The 20,804-nt window shown below is 47.1% G+C and overlaps 1 protein-coding gene across 1 annotated transcript in view; it reads right to left on the bottom strand.

Moving 5' to 3' along the window:
- The window catches only part of NIN (ninein (GSK3B interacting protein)), a 60,719-nt gene that overhangs the window by 28,623 nt on the left and 11,292 nt on the right, over nt 1-20,804 (bottom strand). Inside the window, exons 3-14 of the mRNA XM_010018926.1 lie at nt 18,110-18,279; nt 12,335-12,374; nt 10,703-10,893; nt 9,451-9,597; nt 8,684-8,851; nt 6,315-6,451; nt 4,751-4,891; nt 4,399-4,573; nt 3,369-3,479; nt 2,499-2,588; nt 988-1,141; nt 546-667 (exon numbers count right to left, since the gene is read on the bottom strand). Of these exons, the coding sequence (XP_010017228.1) occupies nt 546-667; nt 988-1,141; nt 2,499-2,588; nt 3,369-3,479; nt 4,399-4,573; nt 4,751-4,891; nt 6,315-6,451; nt 8,684-8,851; nt 9,451-9,597; nt 10,703-10,893; nt 12,335-12,374; nt 18,110-18,279 (1,646 nt within the window). The remainder of the gene's footprint in view (nt 1-545; nt 668-987; nt 1,142-2,498; nt 2,589-3,368; nt 3,480-4,398; nt 4,574-4,750; nt 4,892-6,314; nt 6,452-8,683; nt 8,852-9,450; nt 9,598-10,702; nt 10,894-12,334; nt 12,375-18,109; nt 18,280-20,804) is intronic.

Genomic DNA, 20,804 nt, shown 5'->3' with positions numbered 1-20,804 from the left:
TACCCAGGCTTCCTCCACATAGAGCTGATAGAGATATTTCTGCAAGCATGGCAAGAATAATCTGCAGATGGACACCCAGGAAACAGGGAGCTGACTGCCCATTTTCAGTAGCATAACAGCAGTTTCCGTACTCCCAGAGGACAGATCACGTTTTGACACCACCAGACTGCACAAGCATAGCATTTAGCAATGTAGACTCCTGCCAGCAGCCTTTCTAACCTGCAATTATCCCATGTCAGCAGGAGTGAAGTGGCTAATTCAGATGCAGCAGGCTTTCACTACTGGAAATGCAATACTGCATCAGAACAGCTCACTGCTCTCGTTAGCTGGTGGGTGGCATGTGTGTCTGTCTACCTCAGCATTCATTCAGCCTTCTCCAGCACCCCTCCATCACACAGCAATGTGCAGAAGGAACAGAGAAGCTAAAGGCCTAGATTCATAGAAAGGTTATAATCTGACCAGGAATTAAAAGTCCTTTAAGACCATTCCATCTCTGAAGAGACTGGAAAAGTTGTGAAATTTTATTTTAAGATAAAATAGCTTACTGTGTCTTCAAGCTCCTGTTTGAGGTGATGCAGATCCCTGTGATGTTGCTCCTTCATTTGTTCAATAGCCATTTCTGCCTCTATGCTCATATTTAGTGGGTTGCAGTCTTCTGAACCAAGTCCTTCAAAAACAGTAATTATATACATATTCTTGAAGCCCAAAGAGATACATTCTCAACAGAATTATTTCATCAATTTAAACTTGTTTAGGCAGCTACCTTGCAGCTCTCAAGCTCCCATCACACACACAGACAAAAAACTGCAAACATTCATTTTGGCATTGAAGATAATACAACAGCCATATTCCATGTTAAATAGCAAATCAGAGGTTGTGTTTGTGCCTCACTGTGAAGATTTGGGAAAGCTTTTACGTAATTGCCTCTAAGATGTTATCACAAATACCTATAGCAGAGAAGTTGGTTATACAGGAGATGTGCTTTACCTTGGTCAGGCTCAATACCACTATTGCCATGACTTTTCATATCAATGTCAAACTCTTCCGACAGCAAATTCTTCAGCGAAGGCCTGAGCACTTTTCCTTGGGCACGGTACTCCTCCAGCTCCGAGTGCAGCTCATCTATCTGGTCTTGCAGCTCCTGAAAGAGGGGAAAAAGAAACCTGAGTAAAAGTGACCACAGACAATTCAGCATCTTCACATCCACACACTCCCATGATGAGACATGTAGAAGGAAATTACAGTAGGTAAAGACTTGACAATAATCCTGCCAGGGTGCCAGTTAGTCGTTCTCCTATCTGCAAAACAATACCCTTCTCCAGGTTCCAATATGTGCAAGCAACAGATGTTTTTTACTAAAAGAGCAGAACCATCTTCAGACTGACAGCCTGTGTATATTCTGCCCCTAAAGTAGATCATGCTCCAGGACCTTTCACTTTATTCCTTCTTCCTATGACCTTTTTTTTAAACAGCAGCTTAGGAACATTTTCAAACAGTCAAGAAATGCCCCCTCAAACACCATCTACTTGAAAAATCAAATCAGAAGCCAGAAGATCAAATTAGGAAAGAGATACCCTCATTACTGCATTTACCATCTGGTACTTCTGCCCACTTGCCAGTGGAATATCCCGAGTGTTTATGCCAAATGCCATGCACTCAACTTGATAAACAGCATTTACTGAGGAATGTGAATCCCTGAATATGTCAGGACAATTCTGCAGATTGGAAAGGAAAATAAACCTTGAGTACTGATTCATATCTGCCAGTACTCAAAAAAAGAAAACAAATTTTATATTCAAGCAACATCTTATCAAAATGCATCAATTCAACAAGTATTTATAGACAATTTTTGCCTTTAAACTGCAACTTCCTAAGAGAGCTACTGTTCTGTTTCAGATTAGAAAGCCTTCTGCCAAGGTAGTCCTTTATTGTGTGAAAAGGATCATGCAGAACAGATAAGAAAAATACTGGTAATCATTGTAGTCATCAGAAAACAGGTATGTAAATAGGTAACTTGCAACCCCACCTTAAGGAAGTACTTCAGCCATACAAGACGTAGGGAGAAGAAGACGAGTTTTACCTTTTCAGTTTTAAGAAAACACTACTGTTTTGGAAAACAGCAAAACTCAGGAATATTCTATTTCAACTGTAAGTTCCTTCAACTCTGGATACAAATTAGGACAAAGTTTATTTCATAAATCAAAAAGCCACTAGTGCACAACTGTGCAAGAAGTTGGGCTTGATGTACAGCTGGGGAGTGAAGGAGGATCCATGAACCCTCATTGTTTTAGCTCAGCCAGCCACCTCTGTGGCAAGGCCTTTCCACCCCTATAGAGCTTGGATTAATGTAAGAGAAAACAAAACAAAACCAAAACAATTATACAGGAAAAAAACTCATCAGCTTTATATTGCTGCTCTGTGCTGCCATTTGCAGTGAGGATGTTCTTGATGAATATAGGCAGACAGGTGCCAGGTCTCCAGCCCTGGGCTCCACTTACTCTGCACTGCCGCTGGTACTCGCTTCTCATCTGTGCCAGTCTCTCCTCCTGCAGGAAAAACTCTGTGCTGCTGGGATCCAGGTGCCCAAACTGAAATACCAACAACAGAATCCAGTTACTCTTCTACCCACCACATCACCTGCTCATCGCAGCCTGAGTGCCATCCACTGGCAATCCTGCAGCCTGCACCCCCTCCCCTCTTTTTTATCATCTTATTTTAAATACAGAAGCTCTGCTTCCCTGCTGGGAAGGAACAAAGAGTAACCTCCTTAGCAGATACTAGCTATATACATGCTAACTTTGATTTCAGACCTCAACTTTCTAGCTTAGCATATGCACATCACAATTTAATAAACAATTCCAGCTTTAAAGCAGTCTGGAAGATAGATGCTCGGTCAGAATCCCAGTATATAAGCTTCTGCCTATAGAAGCACACATACACCAAAATGCCTTTGAAGAAGCTGTTATTTGGATGAGTTTACTGTGATATAACCATGATCAACCAGCTCTTCACCTCACCTTTCACTTAAGATGCAGCAGAGATACCCCTCATGTATCATCTTCCCTAGAAAGGGCCTGCATGTTGGGTCTATCCAAAACATTGTGCTGGGGAATAAAATCCCCATGGACCTGCAAGATGATTGCTTCACTGTAAAGCTCTCTGCTGTTAATTAGTGTAAAACTACAGCTAAGCTGGAGCCTCTCTAATTTCCTTAACTGGAAGCGAGACAGGCAGTCCACGTCAAAAAGGCAGGCTGGTCACATCTGGATAGGGACCACAAGAGCCTCCAGCTATTAAATTGGCAGCTTATGTGTAGCAACCAAAAAGCAATTTAATTCTGGAAGCAGACCGGGAAGAGGAGGATTTACCTTCTCAGTCAGGACGTTTTCCAAGTTCCTCTGTAGCTTGCTTGCCAAACTTTCATACTTGGACAGTTTTTCTCCCATTTCCAATAGCTCGCTTTCCAGGCGACTGTTTTTCTGCATCAAACAAAAAACCACCCCAACAGCCTCAGATTTTGAAGGAGGACGAAGCCATTAGCACACCAGAAAAAGAGTAATCTCCCAGTCAAGTCAGAGCATGACACTGCTACAAGCTTCAGCTGAAGACAGGAATTGTGAATCCATGCACATACAACCCTCCTGCTTGCAGCAGAACAGCAAATGTGCACTCCAGACCTGCAGCAGCTCAGAAACCATGTGCTCCTCTGGCTCTTCTCACCTTTCAGCTGACTGCTTCGGGAAGAACATTCTACAATGTTCCTGATGCTCACAGGACAACCACCCCCTTTCAAAAGCTGCTCACCTGAACATCTGTAAGGGTTCATCAGCTCCCTCATGTGTTTGTAAGACAACACCATTACCAATTTAATTTTTTTATTAAACTGAGCAAAGGTTAATTACATTGTCAGGCAGCAGACATAAAAAAAATCTAGAAAAGGAATTGAATCTGTGGGGTCACAGGTGAGTGATACCATTGCGTTAGGCAGCAGTTAAATTACCAAAAGGCACAGCAGAAAGCTTGTTTTAAAGGGTTTGTGTGTTTGCTTTTAAAACAGTAATTTAAACTTTGTCAAGACATTATCTCCTGGCTGGACAGCCAAACAGCCAACAGTGCACACAGCCCTTCTGATAACCATACACATGCACACTCTGCACTTAATGGCAGCAGAGATTTGAACTGGAGCTTTATCAACCTAAGGAGTAACCTATCAAGGTGACCTAAAAAAAACCAATTCTCGTAGATATGCCTCTATCTTGCTGCTGAAATTATTTTCAGCTAGCTCAGCATGCACTGCAACATGCCTTCTCACAAGAACCACATTGCAAATGTTGCTCCCTACTTCAGGGCATCCTTGTCTTCTGGGGGAAGGACAGAGCTGCATTTAGTGCTTGTTACCTTCAGGGACAGGGCGAGGCGGTCACGGATGTAGTTCTCATCATTTTTCAGCTTTTCTATCTCCTGCTCCAGATCCAGCCGCTGTTTGTTAGCCTGCTGCAGGATTTGCTCCCGCTCTCTCTGCAGCTCATTCTTTAGAGCTGCAATTCGTTCCTTGTACTCTTCATCCAGCTTCCTACAAAGGCATCGGAGGCAAGAAAAGCTCATAAGAAGCAGCAGTCAGCCAAAGCTGCTGCAAGTGAAGCTCAGTGGTAATCAGCAGGTGTGAAGCCATTACCTCTATCACCGAGCCCCTGCAATGCTGTGGCAACGATGCAAAAAAGGAGGAGAGGGATGAACTGGATCACCATACCTGAGGTTGTATTCGTTTCGGCGCTCAATTGCGGCGTGGTGGTCATCCACTTCGGAGGCCATCAGGAATTTCAGCTTTTCAGCCTTTTCCAAGTCTGACCGCAGCTTCTCTTTTTCTCTGGCCACTTGGTCAGCCCTCTCCCTAGGGTAAGCACAGTTGGTCTGGATCAGGTCATCCCTCACAGCTCCCCCAGAGAAGATACTTGCAAAAAGCTCATCAGAGAACAGCATCTCAGAAAGCTCTCCTTTGTTGACAAGGGTCTTATCAACTGCATTTAGTCACTAGGTACGAACTTGCACACACAGCTCTGGACATGTCTTGATATCCTCTCCTAGGTCCACAACACCTCAACACTAGAACTCCTTAGCTATGGTCTAGCCCCTCAAACTGCAGTGCTATGCCATTTTGCCAGGCCACTTTCTGCTCATTTATTTGTTCTCTCATTTTATTACCTTTACCACTTCACCTTTACACTACACCCAACCAGGTCTTCATCACAAGTTGGTAAGATCTGCTACACTGAGCAGCTTTCTTGATGAGAACTTGACAACAAATCTCTCCATTGTGTAAACATGAAGTTATTTACGCATGTAGATGCAAACACATCGAGAACCTCATCTTGTGAAGTTTCATACAAGCAAAGTGGGCAACTTGCAAGCAAAAGTGGTGAGCCAACAGGTAACAGAACTTAATGACCTTGCAGTCTTAATGACCAGTGAAAGTCATCTATGGTGCTGCATGGAGATGGAGGCATAAGCCGATAATTATCTAAACTATTCAAAGATTTACAGTACAAACAAAATACCACTAACAACTGGAATTCATGCACATGGCAGATGGATGCAACAGTTACACAAGAGGAATGAACCAATGCAAAACTGAGGGTGCAACTCTTAGAGCAGGGGTCTCCAAAGTGTGGTGGGCAAGGTGATCCATTGGTGTCTCATGAAGAAATATTTGAGTTCACTAGCACATGTATATAATATCTATATTAAATATACAAACAGGGGAATATGTTTCTCACCTCCTATGCTCTCTCAATAGAGAGGCCTGACAGCAAGTCCAGTGCAAATTCAAACTGCGTTGACTTTCAAACGAAAAAAGTGGGGGTCCAAAGAGGTTTTGTACCTCACCCACACCTTTATCCCATGGCAAAACCTATGTAACACTATTGCAAGAAATCAGTTATTATTAAAAGGTACTGCTTACCAAATTGCACCAGCCTCCATCTTCAGTTCTGCATTCCTTGGCCACTGACAACTGCAGATTGCAGTGACCATTTCCAGACTGCAGAGCAGGGCTCTGGGAACAGCCTGCTGCTTGGACTTTAAGTCTATTTTTCTGCAACACTCGAGTGTGAGTGTTTTACCCATGCAAAATGAGACCACTAGAAGTCTCTCATGAAGCTACCAGAGAACCTTGCCTTCCAGCGAAAGGGCAGCACCACATCAATGCTCCTCGAAGTGCTATGAACCATCATTAATCAGTTCCTACTTAAACTCCTGCTTGGCCAAAGGGACAGTGCAGTGAGGAAGCAGCAGAGCCAGCAACCTGGGTGACTTACAGCAAGTGTCTGATCTCCATTTTGAAACTTGCCAGGGCTGCCTGGTGGATTCCATTCTTGGTTATTAGAAGCTCATTTTCCAGAGCCAGCGTCAGCTCTGTCAGGTTCACCTTCCCATCCAAGCTGAAGTCCAAAGCCTGCAAAACACAACATGTTAGACCAGAACAAGCTTTCCTGCCCTGCAGGAGCCTGGAGACATTTGTTCATGAAGTGACAGAATAAGATAAGGAGGCTCAGAAGAGATTAATCTGTCAAAAATGCCTTTGGGGCAATAAATCAGACATCTCTGCTACTTTCCTATGTTAAAGAACTGCTGACAGCTGTGGAGATGGAAAGTGTCTTGGGTGTGCTGCAAGACCAGCAGGAAATTAAGCCCATGCCTGATTAAAACTACTAATTCTCTAGAGGACATAACTACACTGGCCTTCTTACGTATTCAAATGCTACAAGAAAGGGGTTGAAGATGCGCGTGTTGAACAAAATCAGCTCTTGCAGTAGAAACACAGAAGCAGCCTTGTAAGAGGTATTTGATAGCAAGTATCCGACCTCTTAGAGAGTAAAGAATCATACATAATCAACCATATAGAATTGCTTGGGTTGGAAAGGACCTTAAAGATCATCCAGTTCCAACCCTCTGCCACGGGCAGGGACACCTACCACTGGACCAGGTTGCTCAAAGCCCCATCAACCCTGGCCTTGAACACTGCCAGGGATGGGGCAGCCACAGCTTCTCTGGGCAACATGTTCCAGTGCCTCACCACCCTCACAGGGGAGAACTTCTTCCTAATATCTGATCTAAATCTACCGTATTTAAGCTTAGAGCCATTTCCCCTTGCCCTATCCCTACAGGCCCTTGTCAAAAGTCTCTCTCCAGCTTTTGTGTCAGCAGCCCCTTTAGGCACTGGAAGCTGCTCTAAGGTCTACCCGGAGCCTTCAACTGCTTTTCATTTCCTTCAGCTTAAGTCTGCAGGAGCACAAAGTGGAGCGCAGAAGGGCTGGCAGTGGGGCTGAAACACTGCGAACACTGGTAACAAAGCAAGTTACAAGAGTAAAGCAACAAGCAGAAGTTATATCACACAAGTTCACTGTAAGTAGCACCACATCATCAAACTGGTCTACATGAGCCCAGGCTACAAGTGGTTTTTAAAGCCTGAGCAATGGTAGAGTTTATTACCACCAGGGTGTCAATACAGCTGCTAAATGCCAAAAGAAATCTGCCACCATTGCTGCTGAGAACCCAGTGATGGCCTCAGAACAGCACATGAATTTATCATCTCCCATTCACAGCTTCCAGTGAGATGGGCAAGGTTGATTTGCAACCCCCATTACCCTTCATTCTGTATAATAAAACATGAAGGACCGGGCAGACTTTCCAAGCGCTGTCCCTCCACCTCAGCACAGGCAGTAATTCAGGACATCCCAGTGCTGAAAGGTTTGCAGGAGCAGATGTTTAGTGAGGTAAAGGATTTAAATTTAGAGAATTGCAATCATTAGGGTTGGAAGGGACTTCTGGACATCATCTAGTCCACCCCCCCTGCCAAAGCAGGGCCACCTAGAGCAGGTTACACAGGAATGAGTCCAGGAGGGTTTTGAATGTGTCGAGAGAGAGAGAGAGAGAGAGAGAGAGAGAGAGAGACTCTGGACACCCTACCACCCTCAACAAAAAGAAGTTCTTCCTCATGTTGAGGTGAAACTTGTGGTTTAGTTTATGGTCACTGCTTGTCCTGTTGCTGGGCACCACTGAAAAGAGTCTGTCACCATCCTTCTGGCACCTTCCTTTGAGATATTTATATGCACTAATGAGATCCCCTCTCAGTCTTCCCTTCTCTAAACAGCCCAGCTCCCACAATCTCTCATCATAAGAAAGATGCTCCAAAACCCCCAATCATCCTTGTGGCCTCCGCTGGACCCTCTCCACAGCTCCTTGTCTTCCTTGTACTGAGAAGCCCAGAACTGGTCACAGTACTCCAGATGTGGCCTCACCAGGGTCAAGTAGAGGAACCACAGCCTGCTGGCCACAGACCTCCCAGTTCACCCCAGGATACTATTGGCCCTCCTGGCCAAAAGGGCACACTGCCGGTTCATAGTCAACTTATCATTTACTTTCTACAAATACAAGTGAATTTTCTACAAATTTCAAGCCAAGCTGGAAATCATGTTACTTTTTTTTTCCCTCCCTCATTAACTTCTAGCTCTCTGGGATGCACCAGAATTTCAATAAAGGAAATTACTTGAAATTTCCTGGAACAGTTAGATGCTTCTCACTAGCACTGGGAATTCTAAGGAAGTGGAAAAAAGTAGTAATCCAGCATCCCACACTGGGTAAAAAAATAGGCAAATAGAAGGGGTGAGATGGAGCTGTCACTTACCTTCAGGATCTCCTGGCTGTTCTCTATACCCTCCTGGTGCCAGCAGTCGAGGACACCCTCCACACAGCCATAGCCCATCCCATCATCCAGGCTGGAGAAGAGACAGAAGCCAATGGTGCTGGACATGGCTGAGTGGGTGATCGTGCGCCTCCCGCTTTCATCAAAAGACTGTGGAGAGAGAGAGAAGAGGATGTAATGGGGCATAGGCAGAGCCAGGCATCTGCCCACCCCATGACAAGGAAGGCTTGTAAATGTAATTTCACTAACAGTATTCTGGAGATTAAGGATTAAGGTCTGCTTTTCCTCACGGCCAAGCAAATACCCAGCAGGAGTGCTGCTGCTGACCTCCCAGCACCACAGCACAACCAGGCACTTTGGATTTAAAATAAATATGAAGACGAACAGCTTCAGAGCTGTCCTTGATGCTCCAAAAGTGTTTTGCACTGCCTGGTTTTGGTTTCAAGTGTCACCTCCCCTAAAAAACACTGCAGGAAGCATTTGCACAGGTGCTTTTGCTGTAGCCCTCAACTTCCAGGCAAAGATAGGTAGAAGATTCCAAATTCTTCCCCCCGCCCAAAATAATTAGACAATAGATGTGGGACCTGCAAGCCCACAGTCTCCAGCCTATCCCAGGTCTGGGGGACAGTCACAGCTGCCCCACCACAAAGACAAATGGGGAGGAAAAGCAGGAGGCAGGCTAGCGCTATTTTCTCAGGACTTTGCCCTGTCCTCCTGCTTCTAAACCCAGGATCCACTCAGTTTCTCACCTGCATGGAAAGGTGTCGTTTCAGTTGTCTGTATGGAGTAGATGCTGAGGGCGTCAGCGGCTTCCCATTTTTAAATAAGCCATTGAAGAAGTCCTCTATGCTCATGGTGCCATCTTGTTCCAGGTTATGGAGTACCTCTTCAAGCACCTGCAAGTGGAAGGTGATAGAAATCACATCTGCTATTGCGAAAACTTGCCACAGCAGAAAACACCCTATTTCCAAGGCTCTACCAAAGAAAAAGGCAAAGCAAGAGTTACCTGGTACACTGTATCAACCTAACACTGGTACAGCAACCTTCATATAAAAACCTGTAGAGCCACGTACACTATTAAAATTGTGCCTGTAAAATTATGTAAGCTCCTGGTCTTCTTGGAGCCTCCATATCTTGTGAGACAACATGAAATCACCTCATTTCATTCTGCTCTTGAGACAGAGTGACCTCAAGAATTCAGTGCAAGGTGGCGAGACAGACGCCAAACCCCCAGCAGCTTGAAGTGACCAGGCAACACACACAGTAAAATACTGCAAGGTCATAATAACTCTGTTCTATGCTTCAGGGCAGTCTGCTTTCTGCAAAGCAAGACCAACCTTATCAGGACCAGAGATGTTAAGATTAGTCCTTTACTATTTCTTTATCTATAGTTTATTCTTTCCACTTTGTGCCTTAATACCCTGAAAACATTTTGTTCCAAATGCTGCAAAGGAATACTTGCTCAGAAACATGTTTTATGATGGAGACGATTACAAGCCATGTTATTTTAAAATACAAAACAGTACAATTTTTAAGAAAACTCAATCCTAAATTGGCAAGAGACTTCTTTGCTAAAGAAATAATTTTCTTGTGAATTTTTCCTGCAGAACAGAAACAGCCTGCAGGCTCTCACAAAGTCAAAAGCAACCACCTATGAATATTTTAACTCATATTTACTGTCTAGCTAAGAAATTTCTGGGATTAAGGAGACATGTTTGGAATCTAGAATATGTTTTTAAATTCCAGTTTACTCTGCAATTGCATGAGAAGACACACACTGCACAGTAAGGCTGGCAGCTGCCTCTCATGTCTAGTAGTTTGACACCAACCACCTCACTGGGAAACCATAAGCTGGGGCTGAAAACCACTTTCCAAGTGGTGACCTGTTAACCAGCACTTGTGCTTTAGGCTCACAGTCAACTGCAGGATAGACTTTCTGGGGGCCACACCAAAACCCGGCTGTACACCCTGGTGCTCACAGGTCCGCCCATGGCCACTCACCTCCCCAGCTGCCATTTGGAGCCCATACTGCTCACAAATGGAGACAAGCTTTTTCCGGTTCAGGTGTCCATCCCTGGTGATGCCAACGTGCTCGCAGACCTCCTGCAGTTTCTCCTCTATCCAGTCCGGGCTGGGCAGTGAGGCTCCAGGGGAGGCATTCAGGTCATCAGGGTTCCAGAAGCGGAGCTGCCCTAGAAATAAGGGAAAACTGCTCTGGTTTCTGTTCATCCACTGCACACAGGTGACCACCAGAAGACCTGGGGGACTCGCTGCTGCAGCTAGCAGAGAATCCCCCCTTGTTTGTCAGACCCCACAGAACCATTTGCCTTACCTCATCCTGCTCAGAGAACACTCATATTTTGGGGTATCACTGTTGGACTCTCAGAAGCAGCAGATCCTGGCTCAGCACTCAACTCACATGTGCCACCACAGCTGAGGGAACCCCACATACAAGTGCAGGATGGGACCATGGCCAGGAGGATTGTGGACAAGTGGATTGTGCCAACCTGGGCTGGCAGCCAGGAGAAGCACAACCCTGCTGTTTTGGCCACTGGCATGGATGGAGAAGGGACCTGGCCCCACCTCTTCTAGGCAGTTATGGAGTCAAGGGAGAGGACTGAGTAAGTTGCATATCCATACATAACTGTGACCAGGTCAAGAACTTCAATAGTTGCTTGTCTTCATAAATGCCACCTCCCAAGTGGTGCTTCCTAAACTCCAGTCCCCTTTGAACGTGAACTGAATGTTTTGATCTAAATCATAGAATGGTTTGGGTTGGAAAGGACCTTAAGATCATCTAGTTCCTTCCAAGCACTTCTTCAGGGGAAGAAAAAAAAAATTAAAATTCAAACCCAATAGCCTTCAGCTGCACACACTTCCTCTACCTCCAGCAAATGCCTGGAGTGCAGTCTCATCCAGCTGGAAATGCCACTAGACACAAACCAGTCAGAGCTTGCCATCTCCCTGCATCCGCTACCTCATCCTGGAACTGAAAAAGCAGCCTTTTGAGGAAAAAAAAAAAAAAAAAGAAATTGGTCCCTTTGGATGGAGTAGGTGCTGGAGAGCAGCTGAAATACAGAAGAGGTGCTGAAGTGATTAAAAGCTGCATGGCTTAGTTATAAACATACCTTTGCATGCTCCGGGTTGTGCTGAGGGTTGGTGCCAAACCCCAGCTGTAACCCCGACCACCATCCTGGGGGTCACCCTGCTCTCCCTTACAGGACAATTAGGAAATATTTAATGACTGGTCCATGCTGACATCTAGTGCCTACCGTGCTCCACTACAGCCCGCAGCCCTCTTGGGCAGGAGCAGGGACCAGGACCTGCTTTTGGGGTGCTGAGGTTAGGGAGATGAGAAGCACCTGTAGCAGAATAGCCTCTGCACTGGGCAGCAGGAGGAAAAGAGGGCAGAAGGGGTAAGGCACAAGACTCTGCCCTCCAAGAAGCCCTGCTTTACCTTTAATTCCCCACTTGGAGCTTGCTTGCCCCGCATGCACCTTGCCAAGCTCTGTGCCACACCAAGCTGGGACTGCTCAGCACACCCAGATGGCCTGAGACTTAGTGTGCCCCTCTGATTCATCTTCAAAGCTGAAAAGAGAATAAGCACATACAAGTGCTGCTGCTTGCTCTTACCCTCAGCTTCATACTCCTCGCTGTCTCGCGTCTTCCAGTGCTGGGGAGAAAACAAAAGATTCCCAAGTTATTATTATTGCAAGACATCGCCCATATGAAAGAGACTCTGCAATCAGCATTGAACAAGCTACAGGGCTTCAGCAATGCCGCCAGGCTTTCATCTCCACGCTCCCCACAGGCTGGGCTGGCAATCCATGGCTCTTTGATGCTGTTTTTTTCTGGCACAGAAGGTTCTCTCATGGGGATAAACCACAGCTGCAGAAAGATGCCTAAAACCCTACAAATGACCCATGAGGGGTGACAGATCAGAGTCCAGCAGGTTGATGGGGAGGGAAGGAGAGATTTGCCCTTCAAGCAAACTACACTGCTTTGTCTTTAGAGGTATCAGTGGTCAAGATAAAAATTCACGAAGAGAGAGCTGCGATTGTTCAGCTTGAAGTGAAGGCTCCAGAGAGAACTTAGAAGAGCCTTCCAGTACTTAAAGGGGCTGACACAAAAGCTGGAAAGGGGCTTTTGACAACAGCGTGTAAGGATAAGGCAAGAGGGAATAACTTTAAACCGAAAGGGGGTAGATGTAGATTAGATATTAGGAAGAAATTCTTCCCTGTGAGAGTGCTGAGGCGCTGGCACAGGTTGCCCAGAGAAGCTGTGGCTGCCCCATCCCTGGCAGTGGTCAAAACCAGGCTGGACAGGGCTTTGGGCAACCTGCTCTAGGGGAAGGTATCCCTGCCCATGGCAGAGGGTTGGAACTGGATGGTCTTTAAGGTGCCTTCCAACCCAAACAGTCTGGGGTTCTGATCATGGGCTGCACATATCCACTACTTGAGTTTGGGTTGTGCCTTCCTTCCAGCACCCTATTTTCCCCTACTTTGGCGTATGCTTGGCCAATCCCACTCCAAACCACCTCCACTAGCTGTAGCTCTAGGTCAGGAGGCAGAACCACGCTGCTAACAAACTCTCCACTGAGCTGGCTAGAGAACAAAAATCCAACATACTATTTGCTGGTTTTAAGCCATCCTGCTTCCTCTGTGGCAATACCACATCAGCTCAGGGGCACTGGGAGCAGGGCACAGGTACATCGTTTAAAACGATTTCCTCATGTACTACAAGTTGTTAAGTCCCTACCACCCTTGTCCCAGCTGAGGGTAGTTAATCACACACAATGCTCAGTGATATTAACTTCTGATTTAGCTGCAGCAGTGGCAGATGTCACTTCTCCACTGTTACAAGTGGATACTTCTGCATGCACGTGACTGATGGATTTGAAGTCAAAGTCACCCACGACATAAAGAGGCTCTAAATCATCATATAAAAGTTCAATACAGCTCATTCAGATTACAGCTAAAAGCCATTAATCTACAATGTTACCATGGAAACTGGATTAGGTCACTAGACTTTTTTTAGCTCTGCTGCTTGCTCCTGTGTCATCTGCTGGACCAGACAAGGGCCATTTGCCGCTGCAGCATCTCAATGTACCCCTCTGCTTTTGGGGAGAGTCACAGGGCAGGAATCAGGGAGACCCTTAGATGGAACTGGGGAGCTTCACCTTTGCTTTCCCAGGCAGGCATCAGCCTGGCAGAGGTAGGCAGTCACAGCAGCTCTGCTGAGTGTTCTGGAGAAAGCCAAGAACACCTATAATACTGCATTGGAAATCTGCCGATTTTGGCCCAGACAAGTGCTGTCCTGCTAGCACCACCATCGAGGTGTTCATGTGGCAGATTCTTAGTTTGCCTGATAAACCACCAGGGCAAGCATACAAAAAGCAGAAGCTGAGGCAACAGGTACCATCGAACTACCATCTGCAAAGGCAGAAAACAGCCCATGTTCCCCAAAATGCATGAGCTGACACCAGCCCAGCCCATAGGTGCTTGTGCATGCATGACAGCCAACTTTGTACTGAGAGAAGGTATCTTTGGGTGCCAGACAGAGCTGCCACCCCACAGCCACTCACACTCATCTTTGTGGGGGGACACTGAGGGGAATCTGGGCAGTGACGCTCAGAAGAGGGATCCAGTGCTACGTCCAAGTATTTTTGCATAAGCAACATATTTTTATATAGAATCAGATCTAAATCATCTAGCACGAAACCCTCTCAAGTCCAGGACTTGCCACGAAACCAAGAGCCTCAAAACACACCACAAGGTAACTCCATAGACACCAACAATCTGAAGAGGCTAAATACAGCAGAGGTGCGCGTGTGTGTGTGCTTCAGGCTGGTAACCCCCTGACACTGACCCTGCAGAGCTCGTGTGACCTCCCTCCCCGTGCCAGGGCCGCACTGCAGAGGACGAGGGGGTTCCTTTGTGTGGTGGGAGCTCAGGGTCAGCCACCGCCAGTGGGAGGACAAAGCAGATCTGGGATGGGTGCAGAGGGACAGTGCATCCCAATGTCAGGCACAGCATTGTTTCCCTGGCCCCGGTGGTGCTACAGCTGGATGCGGGTCATACACATCCAGGCTGAGTAGAGATCCCAGGAATGCATTATTATCTGGGCAGGCGCGTGCTTGGCTGGGCTGAGGAGCAGATGGTCGTGGCTTTCAATGCTCGTCACCCTCCAGCTTGGAGCCCAGGCGAGCATCTGCAGCCTGTGCTGTTTGCTTGTGGTGGCCTCTCCCCATAATAAGGCAGCAACCTCTCTCCCCCTGCCATCTGCTTCAACGAGACAGGCCTTTGTTCTCTGCCAGAATATATTGCTAATTAAAACAATGATCAGGAGCACACACTGAGCCTGTTCTGCTCTGCACGCAGCAAGGTGAGCCTTCGCACCAATGATGATGGCCCCCAGTTTTCCCCTCCCTGCATGCTTGCCCAGAGGTCAGCACCCTGGTCTGAGCAGCCAGAGCAGAGACCCCTTTTGACAACAAATCTCCACACCCCACTCTGCCAGTTGCCTTCGGCTGCAAAGCACCAGCATCAATAATGCACTTCTGTGGGAGGCAAGCACTGTCCTGAGCTGTTCTCTGCAGATCCTGGCTTTACAGGACAGTTGCCCTTCAGGAACCTCACATTTGTACATGGAAGACCTGAAGACAAAAAGCTTCAGTCTGACCCTCCCAGAAGGTTTTGCTCTGAGAGGCCATGCCATGCTGGAAACCACTCCATGTAGAAGCAAGCACACAGATGTCTGGGGAGTGAGTGGCTTTGGCAGGCAGTGAAGGGACAGGGCTGGGACACGGCAGCGGTTTCTGCAGCCTGCAAGTAGGACTGATCTTTCCCAGGGCAGAGGCAGCAGCTGGGGAAAGGGAGATGATAGAAGCCCTACGCTGAGGTTTGGAAGTCAGCATGGCTTTAAGACTGGCCATGTCTGGCTGTGTACCCAGGGGTGCACTGCTGGGAACCCACAAGCCGAAGGGTGCTGCTGCTCTACCACCAGCTTGGGATTCGTACCCCATGGCCACCAAACCTGCTCCCCGTCCCAACCCTGCACCACCACCACTGAGCAGATCATCATCAGGCTAGCACAAGGCAAAAAGGAAATGAAAGCAAAGTCACAGGGCTCCCCAAGCCCACCAAAACCCATCATTTGTATCAAGAGCTTGGAACAAACAAGCTCAAGTGGTAACCAGGGCTGGTGATGCACAGTCTTAACCACACAAGCTTTCACACTGCATTTCTACGGACTTTCATAGCTGCATCTCCATTAGCACCACATTCATAACACTGCCAAAGTCACTTGTTTCTCATCACCCATATTCCTAGTAGCATCCATGGGGACAAAAATTCATGCGGGTCAGAGGGAAGCTCGGGATCCCTACACCACCCTCTGCTCATGGCAGGGTCAATGCTGAATTCACACCCAGGTGCTCATGACTTTGTCTAGTCCTTAGAAAACCACAGGGATGGAGGTCATGGAGCCTCTCTAGGCATCCAATCACACACACAGACCAGCCTTCCAGCCTCTTCTCTCCTGTTCAGGGAGATGAGTAGGGGAAAGAAGCCTCTCAGACAGAGTCTGAGCCCTTTTAATTGGCACTGGTTGAAAGAAAGCACCAATTAAGCCACACTGCCCCAGTTCTCAGGCCAGCAAAACACCCTGGGCTAGAGGCAGCCTTGCAGAGTTCAGGCAACAACACGTTTATGGTGCAACAGAAGAAAACTGGGCAAAGGCTGTTAGTTGTGGCAAGCCCCAGGAAGTCAATGCACCAGGAGTCTCCAACACCACCCAGCATTTCAGCCGCAGGACCCCCAATACTTTCAAGCAACTGATTTCTATGCATAGCAAGAGAATCAACTTTTAGAGATAAGACAGTAATGCTGATAAAGTTGGAAAGTGGGGATTTAAACAAAATTAGCCTGTGGTTTGCTTAAGTTTCAAGAGAATTAACCATCCCATCCACCCTAGAAGGTGCAGCAAGAGTTCCTACCAGGAGACTGATGCAGCCAGCAGGGAGCACAGTGTGGTTATGTACTGGTTGAGTTAATTGAATGACCTTGTTAATAGACTAGCCTTTTACACCTCCTTGACAGTTAAAACAGAGGAGCAAGATTAGCGTGGCCTCTCCCATCAAGAGCATCTCTTCCCTCGGGCTTGTGGGTAGATTAACATTGATTTCAAGGTCAGGTCAACCCATGTGGCCAGCCCCAGGAGACAGATGAGCATCCCTGTGGTGGAGAGCAAACAGCACTGAGAACAGCGTAAGAAAACTGGTTCTGGTGGAAAAGCTTTTTTCTTAAAAATAAGAATAAAAATTAAAAAAATTTTAAAAAATTAAGCTCAGCTGCACAGGAATAACACTGGAAACAGGAAATTTCTCCCTTACTTCCCCATGCAGTGTTGGGTGCAGTGGCTGTGCTGCAGAGCCCCCAGATCTTTAGGAAAGCACAAGTGAAGCCAGAAGACAGACAAGGGAAGAAAGCAGCACCGTCTCCTCCTTCCCAGTGGAAAACTCCCACTGTGCACTCCTGAACATGCAGCACTAAATCAACAATACTTGGCAAACTGGAGCAGGCTGGAATGAGCCCAGTGTCAGGGAAGTGCTGCTGTGGCTGTATGCTAATGCACACCACCAAGCTCAACCACTCTTCACCTTTTGCTCTTCTGTTCTGAACAAGCAAGAGAAGGTTCTAGGCTTGAAAGCACTAGAGAGATGCAAATTCTGATCACAAGAATGGGGAGGGGGGAGAAAATCTGGATTTTGGAGCAAGCATATATGGGGCATGGGGACTGGTGAGAGCCATGCAGCTCCCAGGACAGTCATTTGCTTTGGTGCAAAAGAACACAAGCTTTTTACCAGGAAAATAAAAAGTAGAAGACTGAAAGAAGAAGCTGGTGGCTCTGGATTTAGGGCACCATCCCAAGGCAGCTGTCTGCTGCAGAGCTCTGTCACTCACCACCCTTCTTCCCAATCCTCTCTACCCAAGAGCACCAGAGCCATGGCCAGGTTTTTGCAGATGAGCTAATAGATGAGGACATGCTCCTGCTCACTTAGCTCCCAGCCCACGCTTTGTTAGCCACAGAAGCAGCATTATAGCCCTCATTTGATTGCTGGCCGCACTGCAGCCAGGAGTGCAGAGAAGCCAGCAGCACCAGTGCACGTCACCAAGTGCACAGATCCTCCTCAGCTTCCCACAGCAGCCTGCCTGCAGATGGGAATCTGGGGCTGGAGCAAGGGAGATGCTGCCAGGCATGGCTGATCCCTGGGGACAGCCAAAGACGGAGACCATCACCTTTGCTAGGAAGGCCCTAAGGACACTCAAACCACCTCAGGACAGCATGGGGAACAGCGATGTCCAGGGATGGCAACCTCCTGCAGCACCCAGGACCCTTTCCACTCACCTCCTCACAGCCACTGGAGGCGATGTGTGGGGGACATGCTTCCTCGCTCAGAGGTTCGATGACAGTCACCTCAGCAAAGTCCTCCACGGACTCCTGGAACTCCGGCAGGGACCGCCGGCCATAGCGCTTGCCGCCTTTGATGTATTTGGGCTGCACTTCCAGGGATGAATCTGTGAAATTCAAGAACAAAGTGCATCAGTAACATGATTTTTGCAGATCCAGCTCCCAGGTCACACCACACAGGACTGGTTTGGTTACAGCATTTTGAACTCCAAATTGCCACCACTGTTGCCCCTTGGTGGGCACCAGTGGCTGCTCCTTTCCAGGACCACTACTCTCACCATAGCATCTAGCCTGATGGGTTGGAATTGGTCCTGCTCAAGAAAAAAAAAAACCAAACCACCAAAACTCCAAAAAACACCCCCCAAAACCCAAAACAAAAAAAGGCTGTCACCAAGCAAAATCAGAGCTCCATCTTCCTCATCCTTTCCCAATTCCCAGAGCACATTTGCTCTGTTAACAGGATGGGGCAAAAAAACCCGCAACCTTGCAAACAGCTTTGGATGGAAAGTCCATCAGGTCTCTCCTCCTTGCACTAATCTTCATTACCAGCAATGGACAGGTTTAATTAGGGACAGCATTGCACTTAGGCAGCTCAAGTCTCCAGATTATACAGGCACCTGGGCGACTGCTGCTGCTTTCAGTGGATTTAAATCACAGCTCGATTAAATGTGTGGCAAGTGGAAAAAAAATTGGGCAAGTTTGGAAGCAAATGTCTCCCGGGGGCCAATTCAAGCAGCTAATCCAGGCGACAGCGGGGCAGGTCCCAGCTTGCGCTGTGCAACTAATGCCAACTGCAAGATCTAAATAACCCTTTGGAGTCATCATCTAATTACAGGGGGCTCTGCTCACATTCCCTGGCTCCAGCTTCCCAAAGCAAGCTTTTTGCCTTTGGGGACTGAATTATCCAGGAACATTCACTGATAAGGATCAAAACAAAAAATAAATAAGCATGTTTTGGGCTATTTTCAGTGAGAATCATCCAATGTCTGGAGCAGGGGGCAAATTAAACCAAGGACCAAATTAACCAGGGATTCAATTAGGAAAAGGCTCTCTGCTGCGCTTTGTTTCGGTGTTTGTTAACCTTACCATCAAAACCCCCCCAGGACTTGCTCATCTTTATTTTCTGCCACTTGCAGCACACCGAGGCAGTGGCAAGAGCAGCAGCCTTTTAAAATTTTATTTGCAGAGCACTCTGCTACAAAATAAACGCAAGAGTGCAATACTAATAAGGCACAGGGAAGCTGTTCAGTCACTGACAAATGGTACACAGAAAGCAGAGTCTCTAAACACCCCCTGCCCAAATGCCTCCTTGGATAATATTCCTTTAGATATGGAAGAAGGCTTCAAGCTTGTTAGAGGGAAAATATTCTGCAACTTAGCTACGCAATGAATTATAAAATACACAGGACTAGGAGTCCTTTGATTCCTCCAGCCTTGCACTCCATCCATCCATATTGCAGCTCTAGGGAACAAACCCAGCGCCCGTGTTTGAACAAGGCCATTTTAACAAGATTTGCTGCAGCTGGGACTCACACATGAAAGTTGTGTGATGAAGTGTGCCGATAGAAAAATCGCAATGAGACAGGCTGATTAAGTAAGAGCCCGAGAACAAAAGCAAACCTTATCACTCCTATTAAAGCTTGCCTGGTGGTGAACAATCTCCATCGAGCAGCTCTCTCTGAAATGCTAATGTTTGTGGCTACCCATTCACCCTTTTATTTTCTCCCTGCTGCCATCTCCCTGCCCTTGCAGAACAGGGCTGGGGGGGCTTTGGGTTTTTTTGAGAAATAGTTTTTCCTCCTCTAAGACAAACACACCTCCTCACCCATCTGTCTTTGGAAAGATGTGGGGGGAAAAGAAACTGTAATATAGCAATAATGAAGCTAAGGCTGAATTTCCTTCTGGGTTCCCCAAAACTCAGAAGAGTCCCACTTCCAACGCTTCCCACCCTGACAGTGTTGTTTAGCCACTGCTGCAGCTGAAAATCCAGCTTTATGTGGAAAAACAGGTGCCTTCACACCATGCCACCCTACAAGTGCTTTAACAGCAAGCAGAAATAGGAACGTCTCCCCCCTTTTCCATTTTACGTATTTGGAGACTGGCAACTGATTTCTGTCCCTCTTCTTTGGTCTCAGTACCTGGATATGCTTGTTTTCCCTTTGCAATTAAAAAATTGTGAAGCCTGAGAACATCCCCAGGAGCGAAAGGTGACCCTTCACAGTTTGAAAAGAGCAGAAACTTCACTCCTGCCTTGCAAAGCTGACTTCAAAACAGACTGTGCCTGAGCCCAGCTACAGAAGGAATCCCAGCTCAGGCACCCCAAAATCCTATTTCCAGAGCCAGGGTGCTTCTGTTAACACTGAGTTACAGCTCTTCCCCTGCCAGCCTCCATGCATCTTTGTGCTGTTGGCTACTTGAGTACCCAGTGCGGAACAAAGCACTAGTGTTACAGGACCATGGCATTCTACTGGCCTAAGGGATCACAGCCTGCAGCCCCACACCTGGGAACACAGAACCATCTCTTTTGCAGAAAATCCCATGCACCATCATCTCCAGACCAGCTGTGCATGGATACCTCCCATGCATGCAGCATCCTCTAAGTCCCTCCATCTTCCTGCTTTTCTAACCCACA

Source organism: Nestor notabilis, unplaced genomic scaffold (genome assembly GCF_000696875.1).
Source record: "Nestor notabilis isolate BGI_N333 unplaced genomic scaffold, ASM69687v1 scaffold5670, whole genome shotgun sequence".
Classification (NCBI taxonomy): domain Eukaryota; kingdom Metazoa; phylum Chordata; class Aves; order Psittaciformes; family Psittacidae; genus Nestor; species Nestor notabilis.
The sequence above is the reverse complement of the archived record's forward strand: the minus strand, read 5'-3'. Positions and strand labels throughout refer to the sequence as shown.